This window comes from Rhyacophila brunnea, unplaced genomic scaffold (assembly GCF_057557595.1).
Source record: "Rhyacophila brunnea isolate RB1 unplaced genomic scaffold, BYU_Rbru_1.0 scaffold_16, whole genome shotgun sequence".
NCBI classification, from domain to species: domain Eukaryota; kingdom Metazoa; phylum Arthropoda; class Insecta; order Trichoptera; family Rhyacophilidae; genus Rhyacophila; species Rhyacophila brunnea.
This window is the reverse complement of record NW_028232816.1, coordinates 30,391,817-30,411,574: the sequence shown is the minus strand read 5'-3', so window position 1 is coordinate 30,411,574 and position 19,758 is coordinate 30,391,817. Positions and strand designations below refer to the sequence as shown.

Sequence of the window (19,758 nt, the reverse complement as noted above, 5' to 3'; positions counted from 1 at the left end):
TGTGATTGTTACAAATGTGTCAACATTGTGTTACAAAATCAGCCAAGTCCATAGTAGATGAATAGGAGAAAAGCAGCTTTGTGTTTTCTCAAATACACAGTCACAAGGGTGAAAGTTTATATTATTTCGAGTATAGAATATTTAAAATTAATAAATTCCAAATTTTGATAATGCAGAATTGTTATACCTAAAGCAGTAGTTCTTCAGCAATTCACAAAAAAGTAAAAAATACCTAAAGGTAGACTTGACTGATTTTGAAATGTAGCGACACAAATACCCATTTCGAGTACTATCACGTTTAATACTAAACGTAACCGCATCAATCGTTCGAAACAAATCAATGTTTCGCAAAATGCGTAATGTATTTGTAACGATCATGCTACTCTGTATTAAAGTAGTGATATACTTTAGTATTTTGTAGGTTTTGTTATTACAGGGTTTCCCAAACTATGTTCCGCGGATCACCAGTGTTCCGCCGAACCTGAACAGGTGTTCCGCGACCATTTGGAAAGGTTTAATATACTGCAACACATTTAATGATCTTCTACTAAGTAGAAGTAAAATAAGTAAAACTAAAATAATTAAATAATCTACTTCATATTGAAAGGCGAGTGATGATCAATTTCCACTGATGTTTATGACGTCAAGTATCTAGATAGGTCATGGCTCCCACAAGGGGGGGCTAACAGGTCTCTAGCCTGAGGGCCTGGGCTTACGGGGGGGCCGGCGTGAGAGATCGACCAGCAGGTGAGATAAACACATCACAAACATGCACTAATAGTAAAAAAAATGTCGTTTGCGGCGCTGTTTCACTTCAAGCATACTAACATTTAATAATATGTGGTTTTGCCATACTTACAATTTTTGATTATTGTCGATATTTGACATGTCCATAATTGTGCATATCAATAAAAATTGGGAGTATTCAAAATACAAAAAATCGCTAAAAAAAATACCCTTATTTTTACCTCGAACACCATTTGGAATATGCAACTGTAGATCGTCACATTGCCTTTAACCTTAGCGATAAGTAGGGAGCCACCAGAGATCCTAGCCTGGGGACCCGCTTCGGGATGTGGGGGCCATGATCTAAGTACAGGCGGAGGACCATCTTTTCTCACACCGTGCGCATGAAAAATATGCGGTATATTGTTTTTAACTGACCGGCTGACAAGTCTTGTCAGTTCAATGACAGTTGCCAAAATTGGCAGAACGGTTAGCTGCGCTAATAAATAACCTACAAAATAAGCGAGTATTCCGTTAAAATTTCCGGGTTTGCGTAGTGTTCCATTGCAGAAAAAGTTTGAGAAACCCTGTGTTATTAAAACAAAACATTAGCAATAATAATTGTCAGCGTTTCTTCAATCATTATTAGACCAGTAGTGGTTGTTTTGATTGAAAATTACGACAAAATCTATGGTAATATAATATGTACTGCATTAATATAAATAAGAAGAATCCCCACTCAACTCATCGAGCCCGTTACGAGACGTGCAGCTATTGTCACGAATTATTCACTCGACATAGTACATCCGTTATTCCACTCATATCAAGTCTCTCAGTGCATTCTTATAATTAATCTCTTGATCATATCGATCTCATGAGTACTTCATCACATCGCGATTATAATCTCACGTCACGGTCATTATTATTGTATCCAGTGTATTCTTGTATCAACCAATAAGCTATCATCTCAACAACCAAGCAACAATGACCTTCCATCTACCACCACCTCACCATAACTCAAATTGTTTTAACAAAAAAATCTTTATTAAACACCACAACAAAACGTGAAGCCAAATTATTAAAGCCATTTGTAACGTGACAAAAAATATTCCAGACAGATGCTGTAACCCTCTATAAAAGGAAGCCACATGGTACGTACGTACAGTAAGCCACTCAATTTGTAATAAAACATTAAACAAATATTATATAAAATCAGATTATAAGTAAATCCAATGCCCACAGTTTTTTTTCACTTCCTAAACAATTTGATATTTGAGGGTTACGCTACTTGTACAGTGACGATATATAGGTACCTACCTAGCTCATTAAAAATCTACTACATTGGTACTATACATTTTTATTGTTTGTGTATCTTTTATTTTTCATTTTTCCCCCGACCACCGGCCAAAAAGATTTCGAACCACTGGGCTAGGGGTCTCTCAATATAATCAACTATGTGAAAAACGGAATGCATGGATAGCTAGACGGATATAACTAGGACGTTTGACAGCAGTTACAAATCAAATCAAATTTATTTATTTTACATATAATGAACATAACAAATTATAAATTCAAAGCGTTCACGACATGACATAAAATAATTGTTAATAATTTTTAAAAATAAAAATACAGAGAATAAGTTATAAAATAAGAAAATAAATAAAATAAAAGTAGATGGAAGCACACAGAGTGAACTTTGATAGACCCTATCTTAAAAACTCATAAAACAACGTCCACCTAAATTCACTCTCATGTAAGTGGAATATATCAATATCCGAAGCGATTTCATTAAACATGGTTACTGCCCTCCCAATTGGCATTACTAATGGCAGGTTAGTTCTGCACCGTGGGAGAACAAACAACGGATGCCCTCGATTCCTAAGGTAATTATCAGAGACACACAGGCCAACACCACCAAGAATGGCAGAGTTCACATTTACGCCGCGTATAAGTCTGAAAAAATATGTAGCTAAATAAAGATCCCTTCTAAATTTTAAGCTACAGTATGTAAGCATCCTTAAGAGAAAATCAGTCGGATAGAGCCACGGATAATATCCATACAGCCGAAAGTAAAGGAGTCTTAAAAATTTCTTTTGGACTCTCTCCACCATAAGGCCGTACTTCAACCATTGATATACTACTGGATGAATCATACGCTTCTTAAAATGACGCCCGATCTTCAGCGAGTCACCCTTTGTTAAAACTTACTGGGTAAGCCCGATCTAGCTTGCATCTTACTCTAACTAATAGTCAGCGCATGACGACTTGCTCTGTCTGCTTTGCGTTGCAGCCACCCTTAGGTTCACTATTCCAAGAACGCAAATTTAGTTTTACAGCCAGGGCAATACGGGTGAAATTCGGGAATCCATGTTATCAGTCTTAACGCATTATACCTACAAGGAAATATTATAAGACGATATTCATAATATCTTTTGTGGTACACTTTTAAAATGACACTTGTATGGGAACTGCTCATCTAGTAGTATATCAATGACTTCAACTGATGAATACGATGTGTGATGAACAGGGAACGGAGATCAATAATTACTATATTATAGTTTTATGTTCTTCATCTGGAGTTCACTTGCAGTCGATACCGTCTTCAAGTCGTCATCTCAGTGAACCCGTCTGTAATATTAGATTAGCGAAGTCACTCGTGCAATAAACACATTTTAGTGGTAGGTCTATAATATTAATATACTTAAGTATATTGTAATATTATTTATGAAGGTCATTATGAAAACTTAACTCTACGCAGAGTAAAGACGAAATCCCATTACACTTCTTCTGTTTTTGACAGAGCGGACCCTTATCATTAATAATACAAACTCTCCGTCTAATTTATTTTATTAAAACTTAAATAGATAGCATTTCTTTTCGAGCCTCCAATATAGAAAAAAAAAGATTCGGTTGTTTACCACCGAATTGGGATGCAGAGTTTTTGAGCATAGAACTTTGTTTGACAGTGAAAGCAGCTCTGGACGAAATTAACTGAGGAATTTTGAATTTGTTTTGTTTATTGAATGAATTAATTATCTACAAAGTACAACGCAAACATCTGGATCTGTTAAAATCTCACGGAAGTATGTACATAAAATGTCCGCCGTAATGCAGTTATCAAGTCCTATTTTAAGAAAGTGGGAAATGTTCAAAAAGGAGAGCCGCTCTACATGGTGATCCAGGCCGGGTCTAGGATAATTCGGCGCCAGCAGATCTATTCTTCACTTTGGTTATCAGTTTAGCACGTTTCCGTTATTTTTATTGCTACAAATTAGTACGGAAGGTATCCTATATACTAAAAATCTATCGTCGACTATCTCTAATTCGTAATACGGCGAAAATTTAGGTTGGTAGCCATGTCGGTCAAATTCGGATATGTTTGTGCTGCCGAACCCAAGCGCATAAAACCGAACACAAGTGGATAAAGCCGAACCAGCGCCATCCAGTCGGTAATGAGCCGAACATAAGAATTTTGTATTGACACGTCAGATATATCAACATATAATAACATACAATTTTATTAGTCACGTTATTTCGATTGCAACAAAACAGTCGGATCTTGCGTCTCAATTCTCAATATGTAAAATTGACGTACTCTGCCTCGCTCTCAAAGTTATCACGGCCAAGAGAGAGGCTGTTGAAAGATATCACCTTTTAGCAGTTCAGACGGTTGACTTTCTTACATAATTAACCGCAGTGACGTTCCGTGGGGGTAGGCAGATTGAGCGTCGCTTGGGGATGGCAGTTACTCGAAGGGCGGCAAATCGAGGAAAATCATTTGGAATATATAGAAATAGCTACATAAACTTAGTAATAATGAAAATATCTTTCCATTAAAAAAATTAGCTCACTGGTTTTACCGGGTTCACGATATCTAGTTTACTTCTGTTGCCCTTCAACGTCCTTGGTGACCAGAAACCACACTTGCAGATTTGCGATTAGTCTGATATTTTGTTGGTAATGTATCCATACAACACATTTCTTAGATATTGGACTCATGAAAGGATGATTAAAAAAATGAGGCGGCATTTTGGCGCTGCTTAGGGGCGGCATTTTATCTAGGGACATCACTGATTAACCGCCAGAAACGTAAAGTGATGGGTGTCGTATTTTTCAAAAAAAGCTTTTTTCTATTGGCTATAATATAATACTCGTATTTCTCAGAAGTGTTCAAAATTATGTATATCAAATTATTATAATGTTCTATTATGAAGCAGAAACGGCGCATGTAATTTATTTATTTATATTCCGGACACGTGATTTTCCAACCACTAATGCTTTCAATAATTATTGCTACATCAAGTCTTATAACACGGTATAAATCCTTGACAGCCAATCAGCTCAGCGATAAAGTTTGTGACTAAAATTACATCACAGAATTCGAAATCACTTTGATGATTGTCATAATGAACTACTCGCAGACGTCTTTGTCAACCAATGTAATCTCTTAGCTAACTCTATACTTCAAAAGGTTATTTTATTTATACGTAGTTTAGTTTCGTACTTATTTAAAAGGATTCGTCGATTTTCTAAAGGCGCATTGACACTGGGCACTTTCGATGATCGTTGAGGATAAAGCTTTCAAATTCATCAGTGTGTAACTACACAATGTGGAATGAACGAATGTTATTCAACCTGGTCCACTTTTTATTTACGGGTTCCCAATTTATGGGTCGCGACCCCAACTGGAGTCACCAAGGGTTTTCTGTGGGGTATAAGGGATGTACATCCGTTATTCGTTTGATATCAGACAGGTTGATCGTGTGTGTGACAAATATTCGGGCAGAGTTGAATAATACACGAGTTGGTGTTTTATAATGTTTATATTATGGCACACATTTACAGGTTTGTTATTACACGGTAAATAACATAGTGTTAAATTTTATATAAATAACATGTATCGTTTAACTTGATAAATCAGCAAAGGACTGAAGCGTCCTTATAACCTTTACACATAAACGAGGTCTCTAGACAACTGTCAGATTCTTATTTCCGCTTCGCCGCTGTCTTTTCCCCAAACATGAGCATAGACAATGGCGTGGCAGTAAGTTGTAGAGTTGGTGAAAACCTCTACAGGGATCGCCGTCTTATCTTACTAGATTCATTTTAGTTGTCATGATATATTTTTGCTCTTCCAAATTGGTTGCAGTTTTGACGATTTTAGAGTTTTAGATTTTTGTTATTGCTAGTCTCATGTCATATAACTTTCAGCAGCAGACTAGAACATAGTATTATTGCGAGCTATGACCGTAAAATTTCGCCTTATAATACAGCCAACTTATTAATAGAAATAAGGGCAAGCTAATAATTGTTATCAACCAGTCTAACCTTACCATCAGCAACTCTTCCCCAAAACCTAGAAACAGTTGACTAGTTTTTTATATTTAGAATCGACCAGAGATAAGACGACGTACACAGATTGCGAAAATGCATTGACATGTCTTACCATTGTATGGAACAATCGGGAAACTTCAATTGGCACGAAAATTGTGCTTGTGCAAACATTAGTGTTCTCCATATTTTTGTACGGTGTCGAGTTATGAACCCTGAGGGTAAGGAAGCGAAAGGCAATTTTTTTAAATCTTTTCTGGCGCAAAATGCTTTGTATTTCTTGAACAAATCATGGGATGAACCAGTCAATCATCCAGAAACTACAGAAAAAGGAACAGCTCTCGCCAATATGTTTGAGACGTATTCTGCAGTTTTTTGGACATATGTTCGGTGCGGGTCGGATAATTTGGAGAAACTGGTGGGTGTGGGTAGTCTCCAGGGAATGTGAAACAGGGGAAGAGCTTCTGTACGCTGGGGCTACTACGTGAACTCTTTACTCTGAACTGAGAAAGGCAGAGGATCAATTAGAATGGAAAATCTGTCAGAGAACGACCAAGAAGATAGTAACGTATAAACAAAATATTAATTATTGGTGAATAATTTACCTGCTATGATTACCGATAGTGCCCCGTGTAAAAGCACCTTAATATTCATATTTTGATCATAAACTAGGGCGGTACCTCCAATCGTTTTTCTCGTCACGGCACACTATTCATATTAGGCACAAAAACTTTCTCTGCGCATTGAAGAATTCTTACGTACTAACAAATCGTCCTCCGGCTTCGAACAAATAAGGGTGAGAGATCACGGTAGAGAAAGGGAGGAATGTTTTTGTATAATATAGGGCTGTGTCAGGATGAACACAGATTTGAAACTGATTAAATGTGACAGACAGTAGAATTACAACGTTGACAATATTATATCAGTCTTTTACACATCGCGTGTTCGCGAAGGAGTATCAAGATTGGAACACTTCAAAAATATACATACTATTTTAAAAATATATAGGTATGCAGCTGTAGTATATTAACGATCAAATATCTATTTTTAATGTGTCAAATTATTCGACCATTCCCAGCGAATCATAATATATCAAAAAGCGATATGAAATACGCTATCGCAATGGAAAATCATTTGAACATCTATTCCCATAGTCTCATATTATTACATTACAACTGTAATAATAAATAAACTACTCGAATTTAATCTGCTGACTCCTTCAAGATAATTATGTACTAGAATAATATAATGTTTATGTATTACTTTTGACTGTATAAATAACGAAGAATGATTTATCAAATTGTCACTCGAAGATACGTTTCTAGTCTGTTACCATCGCAGTCTCGAAATCGCTTCCCTCGGCTCCGTACCTATCATATTATGTACTGTCATTGTAATCTGAACTGCTGTAACATCTATTGTACCGACCATTACGCTGCCAATAAAACTCGCTCCTGCATACGCCATTTACGACTTCTTCATCATCATCCTACAACCTCCCCAAAGGTATAAGTGTCGCTAGATTTCAAAATCAGCCAAGTCAGTCAATAGGTGAATAGGAAAAAAACAGCTTTTTGTTTTCTCAAATACAGTCACAAGGGTGAAAGTTTATATTATTTCGAGTATAGAATATTTAAAATTAATAAATTCCACATTTTGATAATGCAGAAATGTTAGTAAGCTAGTTCTTCAGCAATTCACAAAAAGTAAAAAATACTTAAAGGTGGACTTGGCTGATTTTGAAATGTAGCGACACATATTTGAAAAACATTATAAAGAATGGAACTCGAATCTACACACATTGCATTTCAGTCAATGTCATTTACCAAATTTATTTAGCAACCTTTATAATACTAATCACGCCGAAATCTAACCAAAACTATGCATCCGAGGTGATACGTCTAATTTTATGAATATTGGCGACCATATTTTATTTTATTGTACTTATCGTCAGCTGAATGCAGAACTATTCTAACTTACATTTGAAATTTTTGAGGAGAGAGTTTTTTGAAACAACTTACTGAAATTATTTATTATCTTTATGGATAAATAAATGCATCACATTTTAGTAGGACTATTGATGAAAAAAATTGTGCATATACTTGTCCATATAAATAATAAATAACTGAAGTAGGCTGTTTCAAAATCTCATATTTCAATTGTAAGTTAGAATAGTTCTGCATTCAGCTGACGTTATGTTTCTGAGGCTCATCTAAGTTATTTATTTAAATCTCACAGATTTACATTTACATTATTTGGCAACGTTGAATGACAGATTTAGACCAATAGCTGCCTTTCCTCTCTTATTAGAAAGAAATCCTTTTCATCATTCTAAACTGTTTTCTTTTTAAAGATATTTTCACAATCCCTTAGGAGATACAGCCTTTTTATACTTTCTTTAAACGGGTAGGAATATAAATAAATTGAACAAGAACGTCAAATTTTTTACTTATTAAAAAACGTACATACTTTTATTAATACCTTTCATCCCTTTTACTATTTACCAATTTATTTAGATGGAATATGTAGTCATGTAAAACAAAACTGTTTTTGAATAGTATTTTTAAGCACTCTCAGTTCGGCATATTCGATGTTGCCAAGCCAAAAGAGCGTTAGGGACGTTATAACAAAATTTAATAATGTTTGAGGTTATGTTAGATTATCATCAACGTCCCAAAAGTGTGACGAACTTACGACTATTTTTAGAAATGAAAAACATATGACGAAACTTATAAATTTATATTCCGAAGTCCCACTGATGAGATTGATAATATGATAACTATAAAAATGCACTGAGAGACTTGATTCGAGTAGAATAACGGATGTACTATGTCGAGTGAAGAACTCGTTACAATAGCAACATCTACGTCTTGTGACGGACTCGATGAGTGGAGTGTTAGTTAATAGATTGTTCTTCGTATTTATATTAATGCGGTACATATTATATCACCATAGATATTATCGTAATTATCAATTAAAATAAACGCTAATGATCTAGTTATGATAGAGGAATTGCTGACAAATATTATTGCTGATGTTTTGTTTTAAGATCATACTTCAGTGACACGGCAAATAATTTTCAGCTATAGGTGCGACGAAATTTCGGACTAGCTGCCAATCGGAGAGCGAAAGTCGAGCTGTGAACACGTTAATTTGTTTTGTGATGGCGACGGGGAAATCAATTCTTAAATCTTGTAAAGACGACTAAAAAACGTTACCCATTTACTTGAAAAAGAAAACATGTCAATGAATATACTATTATTATTACTAATAGAACAGTAAACATACCATTAAATGGACGCATGTTGAATTTTATGACAAATCGCGTCGCGTAGTCATGATGGTTTTAGACCGTGCCCCAGCTGAAGTATAGCCTTAATAACAAAACCTACAATATATTAAAGTATGTCACTAATTTAATGCAGAGTAGCACAATCGCTACATATATATTTATCATTCCTACATCCCGACATTAAGAAAAAATCTGTTTATTTGGCCAAATATATTGAATGATAATAATAGCGTAAAAGTTATTTATATCCAAAACGTCTATTAAATGGTACTTACCAAAACTTTTTTGCATATTTAATCAGAAATAAAAATAGCAAAAACCTTTGGTCTCTCAGTAGAAAAATACTGTAAAGTTAATCCCATATTTTTTTTAATGGACAGACATAAATACACCGGCGAGCTTATTATGCATTGGAGACTAATTAAATTAGCACATAAATAGACCACTTTGCAAAATGCATTAGTGCCCGTATAGACTGATAGATTGAATATAGTATAACGTGCCTTTTGGCAGTATATAAATGTAAAATGTGCAGGATGTTATAAAATGACATATTATATATTACATTTTAGTATTCTTAGTAATGGTGTTACAACCGAAATATGTATCGATTTGAAAAAATACCTATAGAATTTAATATACTAGTAATTTATATTATCATTTGTAAAATTTTTCATGTTTTTACGAAAAAAATTAACAACAAAACTGATCGTACTTTAATTAGTAAGGAAAATGTTTTTTAACGCTCTTTTCTCGGATTCTGGAAGTTAAAAAAATGGCAATGAGAAATTAAAAAAAGATTAGAATTTGATTTTGGACATGAAAATAAATATATAAATACATATTTTCTTTCTTCTCCTTTTTACTCAATGTGGATAGCGATACTCTAGATATGGTACAAACTGTTAAAAAAAAACATAACACACATTTGCTGTTTTTTCAACTTTTTTGGAAGATATTAGTAATATTAATACTATCGACCGAAGGTACCTACTTGATGGAATTTGAATTTAAATTCTAACGGATTTAAGTTTGTACAATTCCGCTCGAATGGGATAGTACAAAACTTAAATCCATTAGAAGATATTATTTTTAACATTATTTGTTTTTTTCTATTTTCAGTACATTACTAAAACTAATTTATAATTTCTGCTTTGATCCTAGGTTATGTGCGTGCAGTATTGGCCTCCATCAAAAGACAAAGACGAATCATATGGCGGAATCCACATAGGAGTCGCTCAGGAGGAAGAACTCGCCAACTTCCACATCAGGACATTTCGCTTATACAAAAAAGATGGTGACGTAAGTGTAAACATATGTATTTTAATTATTTTATTTATTCCTATTGCTGGTATTCTGGTGTACTGGGTAGGGGTGAGTTGGAAATACTGTCATCAGTTTGTGTACTCAAGTTTCGGATGAAACTACCCATACTCAGTATGTGTGGCCTAATAAACTTATTCCAAAAAACTTATGATAATATCATCGTGAGTCGCTGTTCTGTGCACTTGCCAGTTGGTAGACTTTCAACACTTTGACATTAAATGCGCGCGAACGAGATAGCACTTGAATATAGGTATATTTTAATTTATTAGTCTATTGCGTTCGAATGTATGAATAATAGGTCATAAATTTTGTGTCGCAGCACAGTGGTGAGATGACGCACAGCCTTAGGCTTGTTATATGATCGCTCAAAACATGTTTATTTTTTTTTTTAAATCACTGTTATTTATTTTTGTTAACAAGAATATTGTAACCTAACAGAAAACAACTCATATAGTTAAAATGTGTTTAAAATATTATAATAAATGGGACTTTTCGACAAGCGGAGCTCAGCGTATTTTTAGCGAATCTATTGAAGCCGAGTACACAGTCTGAGTCCCCTGAGCCGACACGTATTTCAAATACTAATATGGAGTTGGTTTAAGTTTCAGTTGAGTATGAAACTTTTGTCGCATACGCACGCCAAATGCTCTATATAGTATTCCAAATACTAGTAAATATTTTGGAACAAGTTTCGATACTAAGTGTTTTTTTATACTGGTAGTAAGTATACTTAGTCTTCAAAATCGACCAGTTTTCCCATCTCTAGTACTGAGGCATCCTTAGGGTTTGTATTTTAGAATTTATTTTATTGCTTAAGTTAAAATTTAAATCATCCATGTAACTTCTTAGCTCTTAACAACTCGGCCAAGCGACGGTAGTTCAATCTTATCATATCGTAAGATGGCAATGCCATTCTCTGGGATTATTCCAATTAGACATGCGACGTTTCTGTACGACTGATTCATGAGTATGAGCTTTCCTGTTAATCTGTCATGTACACATCTTCTACGTGAATACTTTATGACTGACTTTGACGTCTTTGCTAAAAACCAATACTTCCAAAGTCACAGGTTGCCTGTGAAACAGCTACCAGCTTCTACGCGAAAGTAACGTACAGTTAAATGACGTCATACGCTAGTTTTTTTCGTATTCCATGACTTAATGACACGAATGGTTTTACGAGAATAGTGAGATGTCAATAATGATGAAGTAAGACGTAATACGTTCATGTTTTCAACTTACTCAAATGAACTAATTAGCCAGAACGGATCAGTACGAATTCTAATTGAATGAAAGTCTCCGAGTCACCACTAAGTGACTCGGTTCCCATCACTAAATTATAATATGTTTTTTGAAAGGACCTAACCTTTAGTTCGGCCGATCAGCTATTACGTCCTGGTTTCTATGAGCGACAATTGATTAGTTTTGTTACTAAATAGTCCGGCGAACATAAGTAGCAGTGAAAAACGGTTACATGTAAATTGTACGTAAAACATTTCACCGTGGCACAGTTCACCGTACGCTTTCTATCGGAAAGAGATAAAAGTATACTACACGGTCTCCAATTTTATTAGATTCAATATGAACATTAATTCAATTTTCATATCTGATTTTGGCAAAATTCATGAATTCAAGAATGAAAACCTTACCAAACCAGTATCCAGTATATCGGCTATTTTCTAAATTTGTTTGCTGCTGGCTTTCTGTAAAGTGTAAACCGACAAGAACCGTGTTTTATTTAGACATGAATTTTATGTCAGTGCTATACGACCCAAAGAGGTTGGATGGTCTTTAATATACCGCCATATATTTCCGATACAACATTTCACGGTGAAGTGTGATACGGCGAACTGCATATGTACAAGTTTCCGGACACGGTGAAAAATTAGGGACCGAGAAGAGTGGAAGGAACTAGGGTAGGTCTCTATCCAGCAGTGAATCGTCCCCAGCTGATGATGATTATTATTATGATAAACCATTGAGTGTTTTACCGAAAGGTTTAATATAGACGAAAACAGAAAAAAAACATTTCGAAAAAATTGTCACATCGACGATTTTAACTGTAGGTACATATATAGCTTTTGACACTAATAGCTATACAAATATCAGAAAAGACAATATTTGTGTTTGCTTTGTTTTTGTTGTATTATACAAAACATAAAAACAGTCGCTTTTTTCGCTCGATTATACATCAAGCGCGACAGCAATTTATTTCAAATTTTCTTTCAACATTGACTTCTGAAAATTTCCATTTTTCATTCCTGCGACAATGTGTGCAAATTGTTATGTTTCCCATCATTTTCTTTGCGCATATGAAAAAGCAATTTTCTTTTATCATTATTATTATTAGGTACTATCCTATATTTAGGGATTGCAACACCGAATGAAAGTTCCAATACCGGTATTTCTGATTAGCAAAGCGGAATAACAATTGGTGACCAGAAAATAAACTACTTAAGATTCGCAGATGATACCACATTAATCGCTGCTGATGAAAGAGAACTCACAGAGCTGCTACACTGGGTAGAGGAAGAGAGTCGCAAATACGGCCTCTTTATTAATAGGAATAAGACCAAGTTATTGGTTGTCGATCGGGCTAACCTTCTACCAACAGCAAGTACACTCCAAAACTTAAAAACAGTGGACGAGTTTATATATCTGGGATCGACCATTAGTGGAAAGGGTGGATGTGTAGCAAAAATAAGAAGGCGCACACAGATTGCAAAAATGCAATGACACGTCTTACCACTATATGAAAGGATCGGGGAATTTCGATTGTCACAAAAATGATGCTTTTGCAAACCTTGGTGTTCTCTATATTTTTACACGGATCCTGTGATGTGTTGGCGCCAAATGCTTCGTATTTCTTGGACAGAACACAGGACGAACCAGTCAATCATCTAGCTAGAGACTGCAGATAAAGGAACGGCTTTCGAGAATATGTCTGCGACGCATTCTGCAGTTTTTTGGACATATTGGCCGACGCGGATCGGACAACCTGAAGATCTTGATCTGATCTTTCAATAAATTTATTTATTATGAAGTGATCTTAGATGTGTATGTGCCCTACTGATAATTCCACCTATTTTTATTAGTTTATTGCACTTGTTATACTTACACTTCGAATGACAATGGAAATCGACAAAAATACAATCCTGTTAAACCTTTTACGTGTATGTTAGTTAATACATTTTGTTTCTACTTTCCATACCAAATAAATAATATCAGTGCTGTTTAATTTTTAAACTGGTATTTCGGTATCGAAAAATACTGAGACGGTACCTATTGTAATCCTTACAGTTATATTATATTGTGTATACAACACTCGGCAGTAGAATAACCTGCAAGACAAAATGAGACATTATATATAAAGAGATTTTCAATTGGTAGGTCTTTGATGAGGTTTGATATAAGAAATTTTTTTATTATCTAAATGCGAACTGTTTAGAGAATTTTACAGTACTAATCTAACATAACCTAACCTAATGAAATATTAGTACTAAAATACTTTTCAAAAAATCGGATTGAAATAAAATTGAAACATGGCCACTTGTTTGTTCTATTTTCAAATAAAAAGCATTCTTTGTGTTTTATTTTTGAAAAGAGAAGAAGTTATGTAATTTGTACCAATCTTTGTTAATTAGAGATCTAATTCATTGTTGTATGATTGAAACACTCCATATTAAATGTTCGCAAAGTGTCGCCAGTGCTCAAAAATCTCCCGAGAATAAAGATAATCTCTTTGAATTCAATTTATGGCATCAGACATTAGGCGACGGGCACATCCGAAGTCTGCCCCGGGGCTCGTTACTTTTTCTTTTGTTATTGGTTCCACATTTAGTACGGTGCGTAGCGATGAAATAAGATAAAACTGTTGACAATCGCTGGTCTTAAATTAGTAAAATGTAATAAACACTCCTATATGACTGTAAGACGACCAGAAGGTTTGGAACTTTAAGCTTTGATAATCAATGCCTCCGCTGAATACACTGATATGACCACGTTACAAACTCTCAAGCTCGTCAACTGACAAGACGGTCATTGACGACCTCATGGCATACCAGAACGGATTCAATCGCCGTGGTTGACCCCCTCTTACTGTATGTATGATTTAGTACAGCGCTCGAAGTGGAGAATTTTACGAACCGGAGCGCTCAGTAATTTTATGAAAATATTAACATAGTTATCTAATTTTATGTGTTTTATAAAAAATAAGTGTGTGATTTTTTGTTATATTATGGCCATTCTAGCTCATTGTAAAATTATTTTTTCCATGATACGGAACGACAATGTTGCCGATTTTACGACCCAGAACGGCGCTCCGGTGCATTCCGATCCATTTCGAGCCCTGATTTAGTATCATAATTTTAGATATTTTGTGGATAAACGAATATTTTCTGACTACATTCTGCATATTCTATTCTTAGTTCAATGGAAACAAATACGTCTGACTGACAGAGTTTAGTGTGCACAATAAATTAATGTCGGATCATTATTACGACAGCCCACAGGATGTCCTCCAATATAACCCAATATTTAATGTGCATTTCGTTTCCGCGAGAAACTTTCATATTGTATATCATAACACAGACGTGGTCATTGAAAATAACGTATGTAGTGGCGTGACTTCAAAAAGAGACCCATAGATGTCGCGGCAAATTGTCTGGACGCCGCAAGCGTTATGTAGACTAGTGATAAGTGTGGTTTCTAGTAGTCAAATGTGATACCTACCTTAACTGAACTAATCCTTTGGAAAATTCATCTGGTTATTTGGTCGAGTGAGTCATCTTATTTTGTTAATCTGTTTTCGTGTATCGTTTGAAGTATTCTCTGTTATTATTGATTAAATCTCTGTTAATTCTGGATCAATACTAAAACCGGAAGTGTTTCTATTTTATAAATAAAAAATATACTATACATATTCTTTTAAACGTGTTTAAATGTATCTAATATTTTTCAACATTCAAGAATTGTACCTTTTTACAGCACATCCGGAAGGTAACCCACTTTGTGCAGGTCTTTCGTTAGAATTGTGTATTTTCAAGTATATCTAATATTCATAAATCTTGTGTTTATCCAGTTTTCGATAAAAAAAAAATAATACTTGATATGTGTATAGTATTTATATTAAAAGTCCAGTATGCAACCACAAGTAAATAAAATAATCATTTAATAGAGTTTCTGTCAATGTATATTATTATGTAAGAATTCTGAAAAGTATACCAGTGGGTCTCCACTAACATCATTCCGTCTCTCTCCGGCAGCATCGTAATAAATCCCTATCCTTGAAGATTTCCCACGGGATAGACCGGTCAACCACTATGCAGTGATGGTCAGAATTGAGACCCCTACATCGACAGGAGCCTAGGGTAAACTTTAAAGTTTTGCGTACACTTTTTATCAGTTTAGATCAGTTTAGAATGTTCTGTCGTTTTTATTTGCTGTCAATATTTGTTTTGAATATATTAAATACTTTTCTGGCAATTTCTTACTTGAAATTTGTTTTATATTATACATAATATGGAAGAATCCTAAAAAAATAATTTCATAATAATACTTACTTGTCTATTCATTAGGCAGTTTAAAAGATTAATGTTCGAACTAAGACAGGTACAAACTTGAAGCTACCTATTGATTTTCCAAAAAAACAAGTTTTTTCGATCCTTCTAATTTTGAATTTAGAGTTTGCATTTATTTTGCATTCGATTACTTCTTGTTCTTTTGTTTTGTTGCAATAAAAGTACTGTTAAAATTATTTTCATTGTGACATAGGTATTGCATTCCTAAATTAAACCGTGTCCAGAAATTTTTACGTATGCAGTTTGTCGTATCACACTTCATCGTGAAATTTTGTATCGGAAATATATGATCATATATTAAAGAGCGTCCAACCTCTTTGGGTCGTATAGTACTGACATAAAATTCATGTTTAAATAAAGCACAATTCTTGTCGGTTTATAGGAAACCAGCGGCAAACAAATTTTGAAAATAGCCGATATAGTGGATTATTTCTTAGGTTAGTGTTACATTCGCAAATGCCCCCCATTTGGGGATGTCTCTGTGAATCTGGAGAGGCCCTAATCGGTACCAAATCGACAAATAGTAAGGGTTGATTACGAAAATAAATAATAATAAAGCCGGCAATGCTGTAAATCCCGGCCGTTGAAAAATATTTGCAACGTCACCGTTTTTCGACAACGCTCCACGCTGAAAGCGAAACACAAAATGGCGGTTAATACGCGCCAGACGGCCAAACAGTAAACAACGGACTTGCGCTTCATATAAATATAACCATTAGTATATAAGCCAAATAAACCTCGTCGTTTCCACCACAATTTCGGTGTATTATTTGTCCACCTCCAAGCCCTGAATCCAGACAAAAATTCATACAAAGTGACAGCGTGCTTCCCACTTTCGAAAATGGAGGGAAATGACATTAGGTTAGGTTAAGTTAGGCTAGGTAACTTTAGGTTAGGTTAGGTTATTTCTGGAAAACACTCAATCCTCCTTGAGTCATTACAACCTCTCTTACCCACTTCTTTATTCAAGTCTCATAAAACTACATAAAAACATATGTTTTTAACTTGCAGGAAAAGACTTGTTAAAATTTAAATGTTCCTCGTTTTTATAGTTGCATTCAATCGTCTCAAATACCTCTTCACACATCATACTTCTCTGATACTATAATTAATGATCTCAATTTATTTTGATTTAGACTTCCTTTTAAATTTGAGTTAACATCTTATTATTCCGAGTGTTTCTAATTCTCCTTGTTTAATCAATTCCCGACGCATAAAGTTCAAGCAAGATTACCCCATCACATTAAATTATAATTACCATCTCTGCTTCTGCGACCCTAATATTGAGGTCCCCTGCGTCGCGATATTAATCACTTGGGTAGCAAAGTGGGGCGCCCCTGCAGTTTTGTTTTCTGTTTATTTTCATCCCTTTGATCTTTTATGGAACTTTCATAACATTCTTAGATGATTTATTGCGTAACTGTCAGTTGCCCCGCGGTGGAGAAATTAAGAAAATATACTTAGTCCTTTGAATGTTTTTAGTGCTCTTTTTTTCGTTAATAATTAACCAAATGCATTAAGCCATAACTTTGAGAACCATAAAATCTTAATTAAAAAGTTGTTTAAACACTTTTCGCTGGTCTAGAAAAAAGCAAAAACTTTTCCTTCCTTAAAAATATTTAGACGGTGGGTACTTACTATAGACTTTTAACATTGTATTTGATAATATTATACAATATGATACTGATGTAATCTTTAGATTGTTAAACATTTTTTCCAAGTATTCTCACTCTATTAAACTAAGCTTTTACGTGCGAGTAAAGTGAGCTTTTTGAAAATGAACTTAAGAATGCGTCGTGTAATAAAGGTAAAAGATAAAAAATAACGCTAATAAATAAAAAAAAAATACCTAATAATATTTAATTTTTATTAGATCCAACATAGCACTTATTTGATATTAATTGGTATCAAACGTCTGATAATAATGCTGTAAATACTATTGGTAGGACTTGATGTTTGATACAATATGATTGTATTACTAATTTACTAACCTACACTATTTTTCTCTTTCCTTTGTATTTGGGCCGTTTTTATTTCGTAATTTTATTTTCTTTTATTTTGTTAACTGTCAATTCATGGTGGAACTGCATTGTATTGTTGTTTGCCTCGCCGGTTTTGTCGGCCTCAGTGGGACATTTTCAAATGAATACATTTTTTTAAAACAATATTTATCAAACAAAATAAAAAACGATAGAAATAATATAACAATAGGTACACAAATAATTATCCGTCCAATAATACCTTCCCAATAAAAGATTAATTTAAAACTAATGAGGTCGGACATTAATATTTCATACTACGTCAGGGGCATTAGACAAATTATTTTAAATATTAACAAACCACAAAATATGAAACAATCTACACTTACAATAACATTAATATCAACAAATAATTATGATTAGTCAAAATTTACAATAAAAATTTATAAAAAATAAAATAAACAATATTATCAATTGAAGTGAGATCGAATAAAAACAAATACAACCAAAATATGAGTCAAAATCAAATAAAAAGTAAAATAATAAATAATGTACAATATATAAAGTTATGTTATAACAATCCCAAATATTAAATAGGGTATTATAAAATTATTCGGAAAAAATTTATACCTATTAATTTCTAGGATTTCCTGTTTATCCAATTTTATAGATTTCTCATTCAAATGCAGGATTTTAATTTTTTACTGATCTTAGAAGAGTGATTATTTAAACTTAAATGATTTCAAAAAGATGAAGATTCATTACCATTTTTGGCACAGGCTAAATGTTCTTTGATCCTAGTGTTAAAAGAACGTCCCGTTTGTTCAACATATTTGGCATCACAAGAGTCACAACTTAATAGATGAATTCCACTTTGGTTAAGTGTATATAATCTATCTTTAGTATTCACCAGTATTGAATTCAAATTGTGTGTGTTGTAAAATGTTACATTGAAAAGTTTTTTTATCTATTTTTCTTGAAATATTCTCAGACACTCTTCCTAGGAAACATAATTTAACCCAGCGTTTTTTAACATTGGCTTCATCTATCACTAAGCCAGAGGTCACACTTATGATAAAAAATGTATTCAGTTAAAAATGTCCCACTGAGGTGGACGAAACCGGTCCTAATCGATTGATTAAAAGTGGAATAAGTACTACAAAAAAATGCGTTTTATTAAATAAAAACAACAATTCGTAATTTTACTTAGACATGAATTTAATCTAAATACTTTACGTCCATCTATTTCCGACACCAGCTCACGGTGAACTGTGATACGGTCGATTGCTTGCGTAAATATTTACATAAATAATGAAATTTACAAATTATAAATTCAAGACGTTCACAGCGTGCCATGTGGGGGGGGGGGCAAAGAAATATTTAACGCTATTAACAACACGTATACAAAAAAAGAAACATCATAAAAAGTACATGGAAGTAGAATGGGCTAAGTAGACATGTTTTTCATTATAACAGCATCCACCTAAACTCATTCCCACCCGGGTGGAATATATATATTTGGCGA

The 19,758-nt window shown here is 34.0% G+C and overlaps 1 protein-coding gene across 1 annotated transcript in view; it reads left to right on the top strand.

Moving 5' to 3' along the window:
• Nucleotides 1-19,758, top strand: part of Ptp36E (protein tyrosine phosphatase 36E) — a 653,618-nt gene that overhangs the window by 533,708 nt on the left and 100,152 nt on the right. Inside the window, exon 7 of the mRNA XM_085943740.1 lies at nt 10,514-10,651. Coding sequence (XP_085799866.1) covers nt 10,514-10,651 — 138 coding nt within the window. The remainder of the gene's footprint in view (nt 1-10,513; nt 10,652-19,758) is intronic.